Source organism: Somniosus microcephalus, chromosome 16, assembly GCF_052327205.1.
Source record: "Somniosus microcephalus isolate GS21.2 chromosome 16, FLI_Smic_1.0, whole genome shotgun sequence".
NCBI lineage: Eukaryota > Metazoa > Chordata > Chondrichthyes > Squaliformes > Somniosidae > Somniosus > Somniosus microcephalus.
The window spans coordinates 47,135,972-47,154,257 of NC_141002.1; the positions used below are offsets into that span (position 1 = coordinate 47,135,972).

The 18,286-nt window shown below is 44.5% G+C and overlaps 1 protein-coding gene across 1 annotated transcript in view; it reads left to right on the forward strand.

Annotated features, from left to right (window-relative positions):
• Positions 1 to 18,286, forward strand: part of LOC147106123 (voltage-dependent L-type calcium channel subunit alpha-1C-like) — a 531,473-nt gene that overhangs the window by 429,725 nt on the left and 83,462 nt on the right. The window contains exons 29-31 of the mRNA XM_086008919.1: positions 1,898 to 2,026; positions 11,139 to 11,204; positions 12,967 to 13,058. Coding sequence (XP_085865045.1) covers positions 1,898 to 2,026; positions 11,139 to 11,204; positions 12,967 to 13,058 — 287 coding nt within the window. The remainder of the gene's footprint in view (positions 1 to 1,897; positions 2,027 to 11,138; positions 11,205 to 12,966; positions 13,059 to 18,286) is intronic.

The window sequence follows — 18,286 nt, forward strand, 5'->3', positions numbered from 1 at the left end:
TGATGTCCGTGTGGGTGGGAATGGAGGCAGGTCGGGAGGGATATTTGAAATAACTTGGAGCGGGTCGGGAATTAGTCAGATGGGGATGTGATAATCTAGCTAGAGAAAAAGGGATGGGTGGACGTGCAAGGTATGTTGGTGTGAGTAATGATGTACAGGAGCAGGCTTGGGAAGGCAGAGTGATGGGGATGTGATGAGAGGCACAGCAGGATGAAGTTGAGTGTGTCTTTGCACTCATCTTTCCTGATCTAATATGATCTTGAAGCATTTCCGGCACTGCACCCAGGTCTTCCTGATAACATCTCTGCTGTTGACCTCCTCTGCTATTTGGAGCCAGGCTCCTTTGGTCTGCTGGGGAGGTCTCTTCCGCCCATCCGCCTGCTCTCACTCCCTCCACAAGCATATGGAGGGAGTCATCTGACAACCCGGGTATAGCCCTCTGCCTCTGTGCAGTCATGTTTCCAAGTGTTTGGAACATTCCAATGGTGCAGTACAGTGCCTGCACAATCCTAGGTGAACCTTCAAATGCAATGTGGCCATGGCTCCTTTAAATATCCCAGCAGAAAATGCGTCATGGATGACATCATCAGACCTGCACCATTTAATAGGGCCGGGTAATGTGCAGGGCTGCCTTAATAGGCGCCATTAAATGAAAGTTGATCTCAGAAGTGGAATGGCGACCGCCCGTACCCGACCCGCCCAGGTACAGAAAATTCTGGCCAATGAGATACTTTAATTCTAACCAATTGTTTTCTGGGAAGGATGGAAAATTAATTGCTAATTCTTGCAAGAAACAGAACTTTTATTAGCTTTCCTCAAAATTTCTAACGTTTCATATAAAGTGAGAAGGATATTTGAAAACGGAAGATTGTATTTGACAAACTTAAGAATTTTTTGAGGAAGTGACAAATATGGTGGATGGGGTAATTCAATGGATGTGATGTACAAGGACTTTGTGAAAGCCTTTAACAAGATACCACACAAGAGACTGTTGGAGAATATTTAAGGGATAAGGGATTGGAGGGAGGGCAGTAAATTGGATTAAAAACTCTTTAGAAGAGAGGAAACAGAGTAGGAACTAAGGGAAGTTTCTCGGTGGTTGGCAGTCTGGTAGAAATGTCCCACAGGGTTCTGTTCTGGGACTACTTCAGTTCAATATGTTCACCAATGATTTGCATATAGTGCTAGAGGAAGTGCTATCTGAATTTGCAGATGATGCTAAAATAGGATGAAAGGAAGCTGCAGGGGGATATTGATAAGTAGATGTATTGGGCTAAAGTGTGGCAGATGGAGTTTAATGTGAGGTAGTATATTTTAGTAATAAAAAGTAATAAACTTACAGGGTTACGGACAAAAAGCAGGGATGTGGGACTAAGCTCTTTCAAAGAGCCAGCATAGACACGACGGGCCGAATGGCCTCCTGTGCTGTAAGTTTCTATGATTCTATTATACTTGGAATGGGAGAAAGCTGGGTGATGTGGCAAAGCAATGAAATACCCATTAAAATCAATTAATCACAAAACACTGGCCTGTGTGTGTGTGTCTGTGTTTGTATATATGTCTGCACATTTTCTGCTTAACATATTCAGTGAACGCTGATGTCACGTGCTGCAGCCTGTATCCATTCTGTACAGCTGCAATAATGGTATTGTCTGGTATAATTCTGGACAAAATGCTACAGAGTGGGATGATGGCAAGTGGTATCTTTGGTGGTGAATGGGTTAACAGTTCTAATAACTAGCTATTATATATGTTTTGCATTAAATTATTAAAGCCATTTTTAAAAATTTAAAGTCACCAGAAAGCTGATGGGTCTGAGCTCTGGTTTCAGTAATTATCAATAGTTGCCACTTTTCAATATGTTTTGTGACCTGTTATTTTCTGTGAGGTACCCCAGAATTCAGACGAAAACTCGAGGATTTCCATTACCTTCTTCCGTCTATTTCGGGTGATGCGCTTGGTGAAACTGCTAAGTCGAGGTGAGGGAATCCGAACACTGCTGTGGACTTTTATCAAATCATTTCAGGTGAGAAAACGTATTGAAAGCTGTATTTGTAGTTTATAGTATCCTTCTGTTTTGCTTGCCATAGTTACAACATTTTTTCTTTTCAGTATCTAGTTACAACAGAAAGTGGTTAGTTTACTTTGGTAGTCTTTTTATGGTATGCTCATAGCAGACTGTCTATTTCAAGGAGCTTATCTTCCACAGACGCAGCCTAAATAAGGCCTTTTTTAACAAGAGATCACTGGAATGTTCAGGGTTGCATTTTTAGCAGCGAGACACATTTTTTTCAAGAACTTCATAAATCAGCGTTTAAAAAGATTAGTTTCTGTGGTGCTATACCAAAGGTTTAATGGGCCATCTTAGTTATTTCATGTCTTGATTCTAAAATAATGTTTGTGGCAGGTCAATCATTTTTTTTAAGGGCAACAAATAACATCTTTAATCCAACCTGTTTGGATAGACACAGGACATCAAATCACTGAAGTATTAATGGTTTCAGTTGTGAAGCAATGCTCCTTTAAGTCACATTTGTTAAGTGTTGATATTTTCATTGTTGAAGTTTTGATGAAGTTGGAGTCAGTGAAGTTTTTAAATCCTGCATAATTTGCTAACACACAGATATTCTCCTTTGAAGATCAGCTGAATTTGATAGAAAGAAAATCTAAAGTTATTTAAGTATTGTGGTCAGAAGCAAACGTACAGTTTTAAAGTCGCAGGACTGTTAAAGTGATGAGTTTCATCAGACTTAACATCCGCTGACTTTAGCTGCATCAATAAATTTGCAAACATTTATTTAAATAAAGCATTTGATCTGTTCCACATATACATAATTTTATAAGGAAAAAAATTCTTCTGGTCTGCAATCTCACTTGAGGCTGGCGGAAGAAATAACTGTGTGACGCAGCAAGACATAAGAGCTTAAGAATTAGGAGCAGGGGTAGGCCATACTGTGCTGCCATTCAATACGATCATGGCTGAACTTCTACATCAACAGCACTTTCCCGCCCTATCCTCATATCCCTTGATTCCTTTAGTGCCCAAAAATCTAACAATCTCAGTCTTGAATATACTTATCAATTGAGCATCCACAGCCCTCTGGGGTAGAGAATTCCAAAGATTCACAACCTTCTGAGTGAAGAAATTTCTCATAATCTCAGTCCTAAATGGCTGACCCCTTATCCTGAGATTATGACCCCTAGTTGTAGACTCTCCAGCCAGGGGAAACAGCCTCTACCCTGTCAAGCCCTCTAAGAATTTTATACGTTTCAATGAGATCACCTCTCATTCTTCTACACTCCAGAGAATATAGGTCCTCAGAGGACAGCCCTTTCATCCCAGGAATCAATCTAGTGAACCTTCGTTGTACCCCCTCTAATGCAAGTATATCCTTCCTTGGGTACGGAGACGAAAACTGTACACAGTACTGCAGATGTGGTCTCACCAAAGACCTATATAATTGCAGCAAGACTTCCTTACTCTTATACTCCAACCCCCTTGCAACAAAGGCTAACATACCTTGCCTTCCTAATTGCTTGCTGTACCTGCATGTTAACTTTGTGATTTGTGTACAAAGACCCCCAAATCCCTCTGAATACCAACATTTACTAATCTCTCACCTTTTAAAAAATATTCTGCTTTTTCATTCTTCCTACCAAAGTGATTAACCTCATATTTCCCCACATTATACTGCCACCTTCTTGCCCAATCACTTAATCGGTCTATAGCCCTTTGCAGCCTCTTTGCGTCCTCCTCAAATTCTGGCCAATTGTTATAGATTGTAAATAGCTGAGGCCCAAACAGTGATCCTTGCGGCACTCCACTAATTACACCCTGCCATTCCGAAAATGACTCACTTATTCCTACTCTCTTTCTGTCCATGCTAATATATTACTCCAATTCCATGAGCCCTAACCTTGTGTAACAACCTCTTATGCGGCACCTTATGAAAATCTAAATATGCTACATTCACTGGTTCCCCATTATCTACCCTACTAATTACACCTTCAAAAAACTCTATAATAGATTTGACAAACATAATTTCCCTTTCATTATACCATGTTGACTCTGTCTAATCATATTGTGATTTTCCAAGTGCCCTGTTACCACATCTTTAATAACAACAGAAAATGCTGGAAAAACTCAGCAGGTCAGGCAACATCTGTGGAGAGAAAATAGAGTCAACGTTTCGGGTCAAAACCCTTTGTCAAGACTGAAAAAGCACAGGAAATGAAATAGATTAAAAGGCATGTTTGGGGGCTGGGAGAGAACAAAAGAGAAGTGAAGAGACATTAAGGGGTATTCAAAACGAGACAAGATGGTGATAGGACTAGTGGAGACAAAAGACGGCTCTAGATTAGGTGTGAAATGCGCTGGCAGAATGGGAGACAGCTGCCATGTGGGAGAGAAAAATAGGCGGGGGGGGGAAGGGCCAAAACAAAGGTGTGGATAAAAAATATAAGTAAAAATGTAATGGGGGCCGAGGGTATGATCTGAAATTGTTGAACTCGATATTGAGTCCGGAAGGCTGTAAAGTGCCTAATCGGAAGATGAGCTGCTGTTCCTCGAGCTTACATTGAGCTTCCATGGAACAATGCAAGAGCCCAAGTACAGTGAGGTCTGAGTGGGAATGGGGCGGTGAATTAAAATGACAGGCGACCGGAAGCTCGGCGTCATCCTTACGAACTGAATGGAGGTGTTCCGCAAAGCGGTCACCCAATCTGTGTTTGGTCTCCCCAATGTAGAGGAGACCGCATCGTGAGCAGCGAATACAGTATACTAGATTGAAAGAAGTACAAGTAAATCGCTGTTTCACCTGGAAGGGGTGTTTGGGGCCCTGGACAGTGGGAAGGGGGGAGGTATAAGGGCAGGTGTTGCATCTCCTGCGCTTGCACGGGAAGGTGCCGGGCGAAGGGGAAGGGGTGCTGGGGGTGATAGAGGAGTGGACTAGGGTGTCTCAGAGGGAGCGGTCCCTACGGAATGCTGAAAGGGGAGGGGAAGATGCGTTTGGAGGTAGAAGCGGGCTGTGCCTCCTTCCCAAGATCCACAAACAGGACTGCCCTGGCAGACCCATCGTTTCAGCCTGTTCTTGCCCCACGAAACTTATCTCTTCCCATCTCGACTCTATTTTTTCTCCCCTTGTCCAGTCTCTTCCCACCTACATCCGCGACTCTTCGGACGCCATCCGCCACTTTAACAGTTTCTTGGCCCCAACCGCCTCCTTTTCACTATGGACGTACAATCCCTCTACACCTCCATCCCCCACCAGGATGGCCTGAGGGCACTCCGCTTCCTCCTTGAACAGAGGCCCGACCAGTCCCCATCTACCACTACCCTCCTCCGCCTGGCTGAACTTGTTCTCACATTGAACAACTTCTCCTTTGACTCCACTCATTTCCTCCAAATCAAAGGTGTTGCTATGGGTACCTGCATGGGTCCTAGCTATGCCTGCCTTTTCGTGGGATATGTGGAACACTCTTTGTTCCAGTCCTACTCGGGTCCCCTCCCTCACCTCTTTTTTCGGTACATTGATGACTGTATCGGTGCCGTTTCCTGCTCTCGCCCTGAACTAGACAATTTCATTCACTTTGCCTCTAATTTCCACCCTTCCCTCACCTTCACATGGTCCATCTCCGACTCTTCCCTTCCCTTCCTCGACTTCTCCGTCTCCATCTCTGGGGATAGGTTATTGACCAACATTCACTACAAGCCCACTGACCCCCACAGCCACCTGGACTACACTTCCTCCTACCCCGCCTCCTGTAAGGACTCTATTCCATTCTCCCAGTTTCTCTGTCTCCGCCGCATCTGCTCCAACGATGCCACCTTCCACACCAGTGCTTCCGACATGTCTTCCTTTTTCCTCAACCGAGGATTCCCCTCTACCGTGGTTGACACGGCCCTCGACCGTATCCGTTCTATCTCCCGCACTTCTGCCCTCACCCCTGCCCCTCCCTCCCGGAACCACGATTGGGTTCCCCTCGTCCTCATCTTTCACCCCACCAGCCTCCACATTCAATGGATCATCCTCCGCCATTTCCACCACCTCCAAAGTGATCCCACCACCAAACGCATCTTCCCCTCCCCTCCCCTTTCAGCATTCCGTAGGGACCGCTCCCTCTGAGACACCCTAGTCCACTCCTCTATCACCCCCAGCACCCCTTCCCCTTCGCCCAGCACCTTCCCGTGCAAGCGCAGGAGATGCAACACCTGCCCTTATACCTCCCCCCCTTCCCGCTGTCCAGGGCCCCAAACACCCCTTCCAGGTGAAACAGCGATTTACTTGTACTTCTTGCAATCTAGTATACTGTATTCGCTGCTCACGATGTGGTCTGCTCTACATTGGGGAGACCAAATGCAGATTGGGTGACCGCTTTGCGGAACACCTCCGTTCAGTCCGGAAGGATGACGCCGAGCTTCCAGTCGCCTGTCATTTTAATTCACCGCCCCATTCCCACTCAGACCTCACTGTACTTGGGCTCTTGCATTGTTCCATGGAAGCTCAGCGTAAGCTCAAGGAACAGCAGCTCATCTTCCGATTAGGCAGTTTACAGCCATCCGGACTCAATATCGAGTTCAACAATTTCAGATCATACCCTCGGCCCCCATTACATTTTTACTTATTTTTTATCCACACCTTTGTTTTGGCCCTTCCCCCACCCCCTTTTTTTCTCTCCCACATGGCAGCTGTCTCCCATTCTGCCAGCGCATTTCACACCTTATCTAGAGCTGTCTTTTGTCTCCACTAGTCCTATCGCCATCTTGTCTCGTTTTGAATACCTCTTAATGTCTCTTCACTTCTCCTTTGTTGTCTCCCAGCCCCCAAACATGCCTTTTAATCTATTTCATTTCCTGTGCTTTTTCAGTCTTGACAAAGGGTTTTGACCCGAAACGTTGACTCTATTTTCTCTCCATGGATGTTGCCTGGCCTGCTGAGTTTTTCCAGCATTTTCTGTTGTTATTTCGGATTTCCAGCATCTGCAGTATTTTGCTATCGTACCACATCTTTAATAATTGATTCTAGCATTTTCCCTACTACTGAGTCAGGCTAACTGGCCTATAGTTCTCTGTTTTCTCTCTCCCTTCTTTCTTGAACAGCGGGGTTATATTTGCGACCATTCTAGAATCTAGAGAATTTTGGAAGATCACAACCAATGCATCCGCTATCTCTGCAGCCACCTCTTTTAGAACCCTAGGATGTAGGCCATCAGGTCCAGGGGATTTATTAGTTTTTATCCCATTATTTTCTCTAGTACTTTTATTTTACTAATATTAATTACTTTAAGTTCCTTACTCTCATTAGACCCTTGGTTCCCCACAATTGTTCATTGTGTCTTCTACTGTAAAGACAGACACAAAATATTTGTTTAGCGTCTCTGCCAATTCCTTATTCCCCATTATAATTTCTCCTGTCTCTGACTCTAAGGGACCCACGTTTACTTTCACTAATCCCTTCCTTTTTACATACTTGCAAAACCTCTTACAATCTTTTTTATATTTCTTGCTAGTTTACTCTCTCATTCTATTTTCTCCCTCTTTATCAATTTATTGGTCATCCTTTGCTGATTCTTAAAACCCTCCCAATCCTCAGGCTTACAACTGTTCATGGCAACATTGTAAGCTTCTTCTTTTAATCTAATACTATCCTTAATTTCTCTAGTTAGCCATGGCTGTGCCACTTTTCCAGTGAAGATTTTATTTCTCAAGGGAATGTATTGAGAATTATGAGTTATTTCTTTAAAAGTTTGCCATTGCTTATCTACCATCATATCTTTTAATCTAATTTCCCAATCAACCTCAGCCAACTCGCCCCCTCATACCTCTGTAATTGGCTTTGTTTAAATTTAAGACCCTAGTTTCGGACTTAACCACATCACTCTCGAACTTAATATGAAATTCTATCATATTCTGATCACTCTTCCTCAGAGGATCCTTCACTATAAGATTACTAATTACGCCTGTCTCATTACACAATACTAGATCTAACCTAGCCTGTTCCCTAGTTGGTTCCTCAACATATTGTTCTAGAAAATGGTCTCGAATGCATTTCGTGAACTCATCCTTCAAACTACTTTTGCCAATTTGGTTTGGAGATTAAGGTCCCCCATGATTACTGCATTACCCTTGTTACATGCTCCTCTAATTTTCTGATTTATACTCTATCCAACACTATGATTACTGTTAGGGGGCCTATAAACGACTCCCACCAGTGTTTTCTGCCCTTGTTATTTCGTAGCTCCACCCATACTGATTCTACATCCTGATTTTCTGGGCTAAGATCCTTTCCCCCAACTGCATTTATCTCATCCTTTATTATCAGGGCCACCCCACCCTCTGTTCCATTTTGCCTATCTTTCCTCAAAGTCAAGTACCCTGGAATATTTAGTTCCCAACCTTGGTCATCCTGCAACCACGACTCAGTAATGGCTGTTAAATCAAACCCATTTATCTCTATTTGTGCCATTAATTCATCTATCTTGTTACGAATGCTTTAATTTTTACTTTATACTATTTTCCCCTGATGTGGCCTTCGTCACTATTACCATATTACCGTTATTAAACTCTTTGGCCTAGAAATTGGGTTGGGGTGCCAAAGTGGCACAAAAGTCACCTGAGCGCAGGATTTAGCGCAGCGTTCGAGGCTTCAGCGATCATCAGATATTCAGTTTCATTGCCCCTCGAGGGACACGGGGCGAGGCTTGAGGCGCTCCGCGTCCCTCTTAGGGCGCTGAAACTGAATATCGCAGTGCAACGTGCCGCAGCACCACACGCTGCAGCATGGCACGCTGCGGTACTGCAGGCCTTCCTCCCACTGTTAAGGGGGAGGTGCCTGCAACAGCACGAGCCCCGATCACGAGTGCCGGCAAAAGAGCCAGGCACCAAGGAGAAGTGCCGGGCTCTCAGGAAACAGCTGGCAATGCCGCGGGGGGTGGGGTTAGGAGGCCGGGGACGGAGGTGCTGGCAGGTGGCCGCCGAAAAAGGCGGCTGCCCGCACCTCCACCTTAACTTGCGCCACTGCCGGCACAGTAAGGCCCCGTGAACCGGGCGCGGGTAGCGAACGGCGCAACTGCGCCGTTCGCTACCAAATATCGCGAACGGGGCGCTGCGCACACCGATGACGTCATCGGTGGCGGCGCAGCGCAAAAGGCTAACGCCACCATTATCGCCCCAACTCAATATCGCGGGAGGCGCAGCCAGTGGCGCTACAGCCACTGCCTGCCTCTTTAGGCGCTAACAAGTGGCGCTACTCACCCAATTTCTCCCCCTTTGTCCCTTCCTGACACAATCTGCTTGATTTTACCCAAATCGCTACTCTGCTCTACAGCCTTGACTTTTCCCTTCAGACTTGTAAATTTACCCTTATCTGATCCCTCCCCCCCCCCCTTATTAGTTTAAAGCCCTATCTACTGCCTATCTAAGACAGTGGAGGTCACCACCTAAAGCTTGCAATTTCTGATTGGCATTATTGTAACACTGGCTGTAGCTCATTTAAAATAAGAGGGCTGCCATTGGTTTTAAAATAACACTGATCAGAAAATCAGGCTCATATATAAGATTATGTGTAGCAACTTAGGATATTAAGTTAATTTCGTAATCCCATGCTCCCAGCATGTAGTCACACTCAAAAGGAGTTTGGGCGGAGAAAGGGTTACATTACTGTTGTGCTGATTCCCCAGTCTGCATCCTTTTAAACAATGCTCTGTACTGGGATCACGAGAGTGCTAAATTTACCCCATAATAAGGTGTTTGCTTTTCAATTCTACCGATTGTGATGAAATGTGGTAAACTTTAAATATAAAAAATAACTAGAAGAAAAACTACATTGGTAGTCACGTAACTATTCAACAGGTTTGTGAATTTTGTTTAAAAAATTTTTTTTATTACAATTGCTAATGAGGAAATCTCTACTAAGGATTAACTCACAAAAGGCAATAGCCCGGATTTTGAGGCTATCAGCGCTCCATTATTAAAGAGTAAATCGGACAGCAACTTCTGCCGACCACACATGCATAGATAAATGTGGAAATCATGAAGCTGCTGTCCGAGTTGCCCTGCCCCCACAGAAGCTGCACTATACCTGTATCTCGCCAAGAGACTCGGCATTGAAACACATGGAACGGCGTGACATTGCTGTACTTATGTGATAGATACAGACTAAACTCGCCAGAAAAAGTTAGGGCTTGTACATTCCAGTGTCAGTAAATTTTTAAAGGTCTGATAAGTATTAATTACTGCCAGACAACTTTTCTGCACTGAAAATTAACTTTTAAAAGTGTGGAGTCTCATTCCTACAGATTTTAATTATTGTTGGAAATTTAAAAAAATTAAAAAATTAACCATTTTTTATCTTTTTCTTTCTTTCTCTTTTATCTCTCTCCCTCTTAATCCCATCGTCTTTTCCCTCTCTCTATTTTGTTTTCTGTGCATGATTTGGCATTGCATTAAATATTCTTTAACTTATACTTCCTGGTACAGACTGTGTGCTGCTCAGTAATAATTTTTCAATCTGATTGGTTAAGAAGGTACACAGTTGTTTGCCCTGTTCACACAGGTCCAAGACCCCCTGTAGAGGGCGCTACGCTGAAATGGCTTTCTAATCACAGCAATTTCCAGTGCAAAACTCCATAGAAAGTCTGCGGGCAAGTGTAATTGTCATGAACGGTTAGTGCTGCTTGTTCACCACTGACTGCAAAATCTGGCCAATTATTGTAATTAGCAAACTTTTTATAACAGTTGATGGGCACCCTATTTTGCTCTTTATAGAATGGAAGAGTTCTTATGGGTAAGTGATCACAAATACTGTTAAGTTATCAATAGTATAATTCTTCATAATAGTTTTGTGATCCAACCCTCTCTCTGATCATCACCACACTAAATGCTCACCTAACTGCCTCCCCCCACAATCTGGATTTTAGGACCCACAAAAAATAGGCAGAGACCCAGTAGAAATGGGTCTTATCTCATATTCCTTCACCACCCACCCACCGAGATCGCAGCAACTTTATATCACCAGAAGGCAGAAACCTCTAGTCTCTATCTTCAGCACCATTTACCAGGTATTATCTTCCCAGTAGTAGAGGCATTAGAGCCAGCTGTTAAATAAGGTCAGTTAATGGTGCTTTCCCTTTTGTTGCAGGCACTGCCATATGTTGCTCTTCTGATAGTTATGCTATTCTTCATCTATGCTGTGATTGGAATGCAAGTAAGTGGCTATGTACCATAATACAGCACCAAGCTTGTTCAGTATCAATCCATATATTGTATAGAAACATGTGATGAGCACACAGCAAGGAAAGCATAATGTGCTGACTGGCTGCAGTCTTTATTGTGTTTTGTTTATATGATATTAAATATTTGATGTTTTATCCAATATAGTATATAGTTAAATTGTATGGAATTAGTAAATAGTAGATAGCTTGAGCAAGCTCGCACAACTGTCGCAATAGGTGCAAGAAGATGCATCTCCCTTCCTGTGGCGAAGTACAGCCCACCACAACAAACTTATGATTGGCATATATCCCACAATGATTCAATCAGAGCAAATTATGTTCAGCCTCCGTCTGGAATGTGAGAAATATCAAGCAATCCAGGATCTGTCTTGAAGATTTACCCAGTAGAAACCGCCCCCACCCTGACCTGCCCCCCTCCCCAAAACAACAAGCACTCCTCTCACCATGAATGACAACAGCCCCATCTGACATGATGACTGGTAGGTAGTGGTTTCTCCCCATCTAATTCCTAGAATCCAAAACAAAAGAATCTGTATCAATCCATTCATGCAAACTGTTTCTAGCACAAGCACAGTTATGCTAAGAAACTTGGATATATTAATGCGTTCCTCCCACAAGCACCAGGTATTCAAAACACACAATGTCTTCAGAAAATATCTGGCTGCTGTATTTTGAGAATTAAATCAAAAAAATACTACAACAACTTGAATATATGTAGCACCTTTAACATAATAAAATGCCCCAAGGTACATCATAGGAACATTATCAGACAAAATCTGACAGCGAACCACATAAGGAGATATTAGGTCAGATGACCAAAAGCTTGGTCAAAGACATAGGTTTTAAGAAGCATCTTAAAGGAGGAGAGAGAGGTGGAGTGGTTTAGGGAGGGAATTCCAAAGCTTAGAGCCTAGACAGCAGAAGGCACAGCTACCAATGGTGGAGCGAAGAAAATTGGGGATCCACAAGAGGCCAGAAACTGAGGAAACTAGAGTTCTCGGAGGTTGTAGATCTGGAGGAGGTTACGGAGATATGATGGGGCAAGGCCATGGAGGGATTTGAACACGATGAGAATTTTAAATTTGAGCAATTACTGGTCCAGGAGTCAATATAGGTCAGTGAACAGGGGTGATGGGTGAACAGAATTTAGTGCGAGTTAGGATACGGGCAGCAGAGTTTTGGATGAGCTCAAGTTTATGGACGGTGCAAGGTGGGAGGCAGCCAGGACAGCATTGAAATAGTCGAGTCTGGAGGTAACAAAAGCATGGATGATGGGCTGAAGCAGCAGATGGAATGAGGCAGGGGCGGAGACGGGCAATATTCCGGAGTTGGTGATGGAAACGATATGGGATCAGAAGCTCAGCTGTGGATCAAATAGGATGCAAGGTTGCAAATAGTCTCGTTTAACATCTGACAGTGGCCAAGGAGGTACTTCGAATTAGAAGCTAGGGAACGGAGTTTGTGGCAGGAGCCGAAGACAATGGCTTCTAGCTTCCCAATATTTAATTGGAGGAAATTTCTACTCATCCAGTACTGATGTCAGACAAGCAGCATGACAAATCATCAGCAGTGAAGGGGTTGAAAGAGATGGTGGTGAGGTAGAGCTGTGTGTCGTCAGCGTACATGTGGAATCTGATGTTATGGTTTTAGATGATGTTGCTGAGGGACAAAATAGAAAAACACAAATAAGGTCGATAATCGATTGATATGATTTTGTTTGTTTCATTATTGTAGGTGTTTGGTAAGATTGCAATGATTGATAGGACTCACATCAACAGGAACAACAATTTCCAAACCTTTCCACAGGCTGTTCTGTTGCTCTTCAGGTTTGTAACACACTTTTATTTCTAAAACTGTCACTCAACATTTTATGTTCAATAAACACTCAAGTTGGTGTGTTAATGTTACTGCTGCTTTTATTTCAGACTCTCTGGAATATTCCTTTTCTAGATATAGCAATCAATATGAGGAGACCCTGGAGTATAATTGCTACAGGATGCTTTCACTCATTAGAGGGCCCTCTGGTCTTCAATTTACCATGTGCAATACACTGCATATCAAACCAATCACAACACATGAAAGACAAGAGCTTGAAATTAACGCTGCAGGACCAGTAACCCAGAGGTTGCTAGCAGATAAAGATTATTGCCCTCCAATGAAACAAATTTCTATTTTTTCCTTCCTTGCAGGTATGTCCCCTTTTTAATGTAATCTTTCCTCTACTGTTTGGTTTCACCAAGCTGTGCAGGCTCTGCAGCCAAAGAGATGGACAAGGGACCTGCTCCAGGCTTAATGAGGTGCATGAGAGTGACTGAACAGTTACTCTCCCTCTGTGTTTTCCCACTTCTTCCCAATTGAGAGGCACCTAGCTGCCATTGGACCTGGCTCCCAGTTGGTCTCTGCCACTCTCTGCTTGACTGTCCTCACTGGATATCATTTCCCAGCCCTCATTTTCTCCTCTTTCCTTCCTATTGCCACTCCTTAGTGCTGAACACATAACTCCATTGGCAGCCCAGTCAGCAACAGCCAGCAGCAATTCATGTTGGTTCAGCTAATCAAAGAGGAGAAGCCATACAACAGGCAGTTCGAATATTAGGGAAAGAACCGCAGTTCAGGGATAAAAGCAGCGAATGCTGCTCACGAGCTGCGGGTTGGCCACTTCTGCCCTGGCTCATGCCTTCATCGCTTCAATGCTTAACTTTCAGAATGCTCTCCTTGCCAGCCTCCCTATCTTCACCCTCCACAAACTTTAGCTATCCATAACCCTATAGCCTGTGTCCTTTCCCCACACAAAATCCACCATTCATTCCTCTGACACCAATCCAGTTCTCGTTCCTTGCTACTTTCACTCCACCATCAGTGACTATTCCTTCAGCCACCTCGTACCACCCATGGAACTCCCTCCTGCTTTAAAAATACTCCTTAAGAGTATGTTTGACCATGTGTTCATATCCCTCCCTAGCCCTGTTAATCTCTCCCTTTTCTCTCGTGCTTGGTGTCCACCTTTCTGTAATGTTTCAGTAAAGATCACTGTGTGAAAATCTTTATATGAATACAAATTGGTGTTATAGTTTCCTCTGCAAATTAGAGCGCCACTCTGCATGCTCAGTGACACTCTTGGTCCTCGATATTAACACCCCTCCCCCCACAACGGCCGGGAGAGGGTTGGGGGTGTGGTGGTTAAACGGTCAAATGCATGAAATGTGTTCCTAACCCGCCGCGCATGCGCCCATTGCCATTTTTAATGGGGTCAGAAAACCCGACAGTGAAGGAGTGGCAGGCGTTGCCGGCTTCACAGGGTAAGCGCCTTTTCCAGCACTCCTTATGGGCCACGAGGAGCAGGACTGCTCCCCCGACCCCTCAAGGAAGCCTTCGGCCTCCCCCACCCATGCCGATTGTGACCTCTCGCCGACCTCCCCCCTCCAGCCACGATATCAGACCTTCCCCCCTTCCCCCCACCCCCCCACCCACCACGATGTCTGACCTTCCCCCGCACCCGCTCCGATGGCCGCATTTCCCCCTGCCTGATTGCCGAGGACCATCCCCAAGGGCCCCAACTGCAGCCTCCTGCCGCTGGATTTCCTACCCTAGCTGCCGACCTACTGTCAATTTGGTGGCTGCCGGGCAGAAAACGGATCCAAAAAATGATGATGAGTTTCTGCAGTTAAGTTCGGCAGGACCTCCACATCCCCGGCATTGCCTGATTCTTCGGCCTATTTAGGCTTCCCCCACACCCTCCCTGCCTCCCCGTAAATATCGGTGCCTTGGTTTGCAAGGGAGAGAGGGGAAGGTCTCACCTCTGTGTACGAGCAGTGTAATGTGGCTGCTGTGAATGAGGTAGTCCCATTTGCCTGCCCCATAACTGTAACAAGGGCATGAGTAATGTCGATGCCACACTGTAAAAAGGTTTACAATTTACTGATGGCAAAACCTGTATGCAACATTTATTGTAGATAGTAAATTATCAGTACTTATGGCAATGAAGTGGTACTAAAATAAATGGTGCATTTTAAGATGTTATAGTAAGAAGCCAGCTGTTATAGGCTGCACTGTGGAACAATCACTGATGCACACCCAAGTATGGTACAGCAGTGGGGGTTCTTCATTCCAAAACCACGATGTAAAGCATCATCTGAAATCACAACACTGAGAAAGCAGAAAAGCAGTTGTGATTATGTGATGCATTTCACACACTATAGCTGTTAAAATGCCATGGAGTTAATATTACACACAGTGGACCAGCCAGTTAAAAGGGAGAGCACTGCTTTTCTTACTTAGCTTCAAACTGCAATTAAGACATAGTTCATCACCTGAAATAGCACTGGAAAGGCAAAGCCATCTATATATTCAGCAAAATTGCTGCTGACTTGGATGTGAGAGTGACAAAAGCTAGTTTTACAGACCAGGCGCTGCATGCCCTATATCAAGGACTCCAGGAATGCAGGCAAATTATGGAACTGATATCCCCCGCCACACCAGGCGCAGGAGGATGTGGCTGAAAGCAAGTACTGTAACCACCACAGTCCCAGATTTGGCTGACAAATATTGGGCTTCACAAAAGGTCATTTGGGCATGGTTACTTTGCAGATGTGGTTTACCTGTTTAAGAAATGGTGTCGTTGTCGCACTCAGAAGGCATCTGGAGTTAATGCTAGATGCACCAGTCTTTCGTGTTGCATTACTCGTACTGCTGCTAATTTTTCATTGGCATTTTAACCCTCTTATTCTGCCATGGTCTTGCCATCCTAATATTTCAAATGCATGCTGAGGACTTGGCAGGGGGATTGGCACCAGCATATAGGAGTAGAATAAGGTGCATAAAAGAGTGAGTGTGTTGGATAGTACTAGAGAAGAAAGTAGTACTAGAGGCGGAAGTAGTACCATATTAGATAGGAGCAGACTAAGAAAGACTACGAAAAATTCAAAAATGGGTTTAGAATGCATGTATGTAAATGCACAAAGTGTGGTGAATAAAGTTGGTGAGCTACAAGCACAATTAGCTATGTGGCAATATGATGTTGTGGCAATAACGGAAACGTGGCTCAAAAACGGGAGGACTGGGCACTTAATATTCAAGGGTACAAGGTGTTCAGAAAAGATAAGGAAGGAAAAAAATGGAGGTGGGGTGGCAGTGCTGATTAAGGAAGTCATTGTAGTGTTGGAAAGGGAGGGGACAAGGACAGAATCCATTTGGTTAGAGTTGAGGAGCAAAAAGGGTATGATCATGCTATTGGGAGTATTCCACAGTGTTATGTATTGTGTGTTCTATTGTGTGTTCTCCTCCCACCTGTGGTGGCACTGTCACAGGAGATAAATGGTTGGGTATTCTCTTGGTTAAGTTTAGCTCTCTTTGTTCGGAACTTGCCAGAACTTCCTTTCCTTCCAATAAAGCACTTCATGTTTGAATCTCTGAGTTCTGAGTCCTAAATTGTGTCTAGGTAGAAAGGTACCGACACAACAAGTGGCGACGAGGAGCGGATGAATCTGCGTACGTTACGGGTGCAGTGAGTAAAACAGAAAATTTAATTTGAAACGTGAGATGGCTACTATATTAGGAAACATCGGTGATTTTGATGAAAATGTGGAGCAATGGAGCGCATATACGGAACGTTTTGACTATTTTGTATTGGCGAATGCGGTGGCAAATGAAAAGGTCGTGCCTACCTTTTTGAGTGTAATCAGGCCGAAGACTTTCAATTTACTTCGCAGCCTCGTGCAGCCAGATAAGCCAGGAACTAAAACATATAAGCAACTAGTGGAAATTCTTGGAGCACATTTTTCACCAAAACCTCTGGTTATTGCTGAGAGATTTAGATTTCACAAATGGAATCAAGAGGAGGGGGAATCAGCGACGATGTTTATTGCTGCTTTAAAAAGGTTGTCGGAACACTGCCAGTTCAAGGAGGTGCTGAATGACACCATTAGAGACAGACTTGTGTGTGGTCTGCAAAATGCAGCCACACTGAAGCGCCTTCTTACTGAGGACAACCTTACTCTTGAAAAGGCCATTGAAGTTAGTGTCTCCATGGAGATGGCGGAAAAGGAGGCTCACCAGTTGAGTTCAACAGGGAGAGTTCACAAGGTGTCGTCTGAGCCTAAAGGTGCGCGGAACGGCATATGTTACCGTTGTGGGAAAACGGGCCATCATGCTAATGACTGCTGGTGTACGGAGCTGGAATGCCGAAATTGTGGCAAAAAGGGTCACATTGAACGCGCCTGTAGAGGTAAAAAAAGAACAGACAGAGCTGGGAAGCATGGAAGCAAAATGTCTGTATTTGGACAAGAGAGGAAAAAGAGCGTTCATTCAGTGCAGTATGATGGAACAAGCAAAACAGAGGGGAGCGACACCTCTGAGGAGGAAGAGGTACATATACTGACGGTTGCAGGTGGTTCAAATGGCTACTGGGTGTCACCACTGGTGGAGGGACAATCAGTGCAGATGGAGGTGGACACAGGCGTGGCTGTGTCCCTTGTTTCAGACACTGTCTACAACAAAATGCTAAAGCATCTTCCCCTTCAGCCAACAAACATTGTGCTAAAGACGTATACCGGCGAACCTGTGGCCATGAGAGGCGTCATTGAGGTGACAGTTAAATTGAACGGACAGACTGCAAAACTGCCACTATATGTGGTAAAGGGAAATTACCCATCGCTACTGGGACGTGCGTGGCTAGAGAAAATCACGCTGGACTGGCCTGCAGTCCGCATGATGTCAAAAGGGGAGTCATGTCTGACTGCAGTGTTAAACAAACATGCAGAACTCTTCAATGGGGAACTTGGGAGCATGAAAAAGATCAGTGTGAGACTGGACATTAAACCTGACAGCAAGCCGAAGGTTCACAAAGCCCAACCTGTACCCTATGCAATTAGGCCAAAAGTTGAGGCTAACTTGGAGGCCTTAGTCGAGAATGGAGTCCTGGAGCCTGTGAGCGTGATCAAATGGGCCACACCCATTGTTCCTGTCCTGAAAAAGGATGGATCTGTTCGAATCTGCGGGGATTTTAAAGTGACTATTAACCCGGTGCTGTCTGTGGAACAGTACCCTCTTCCCCTCA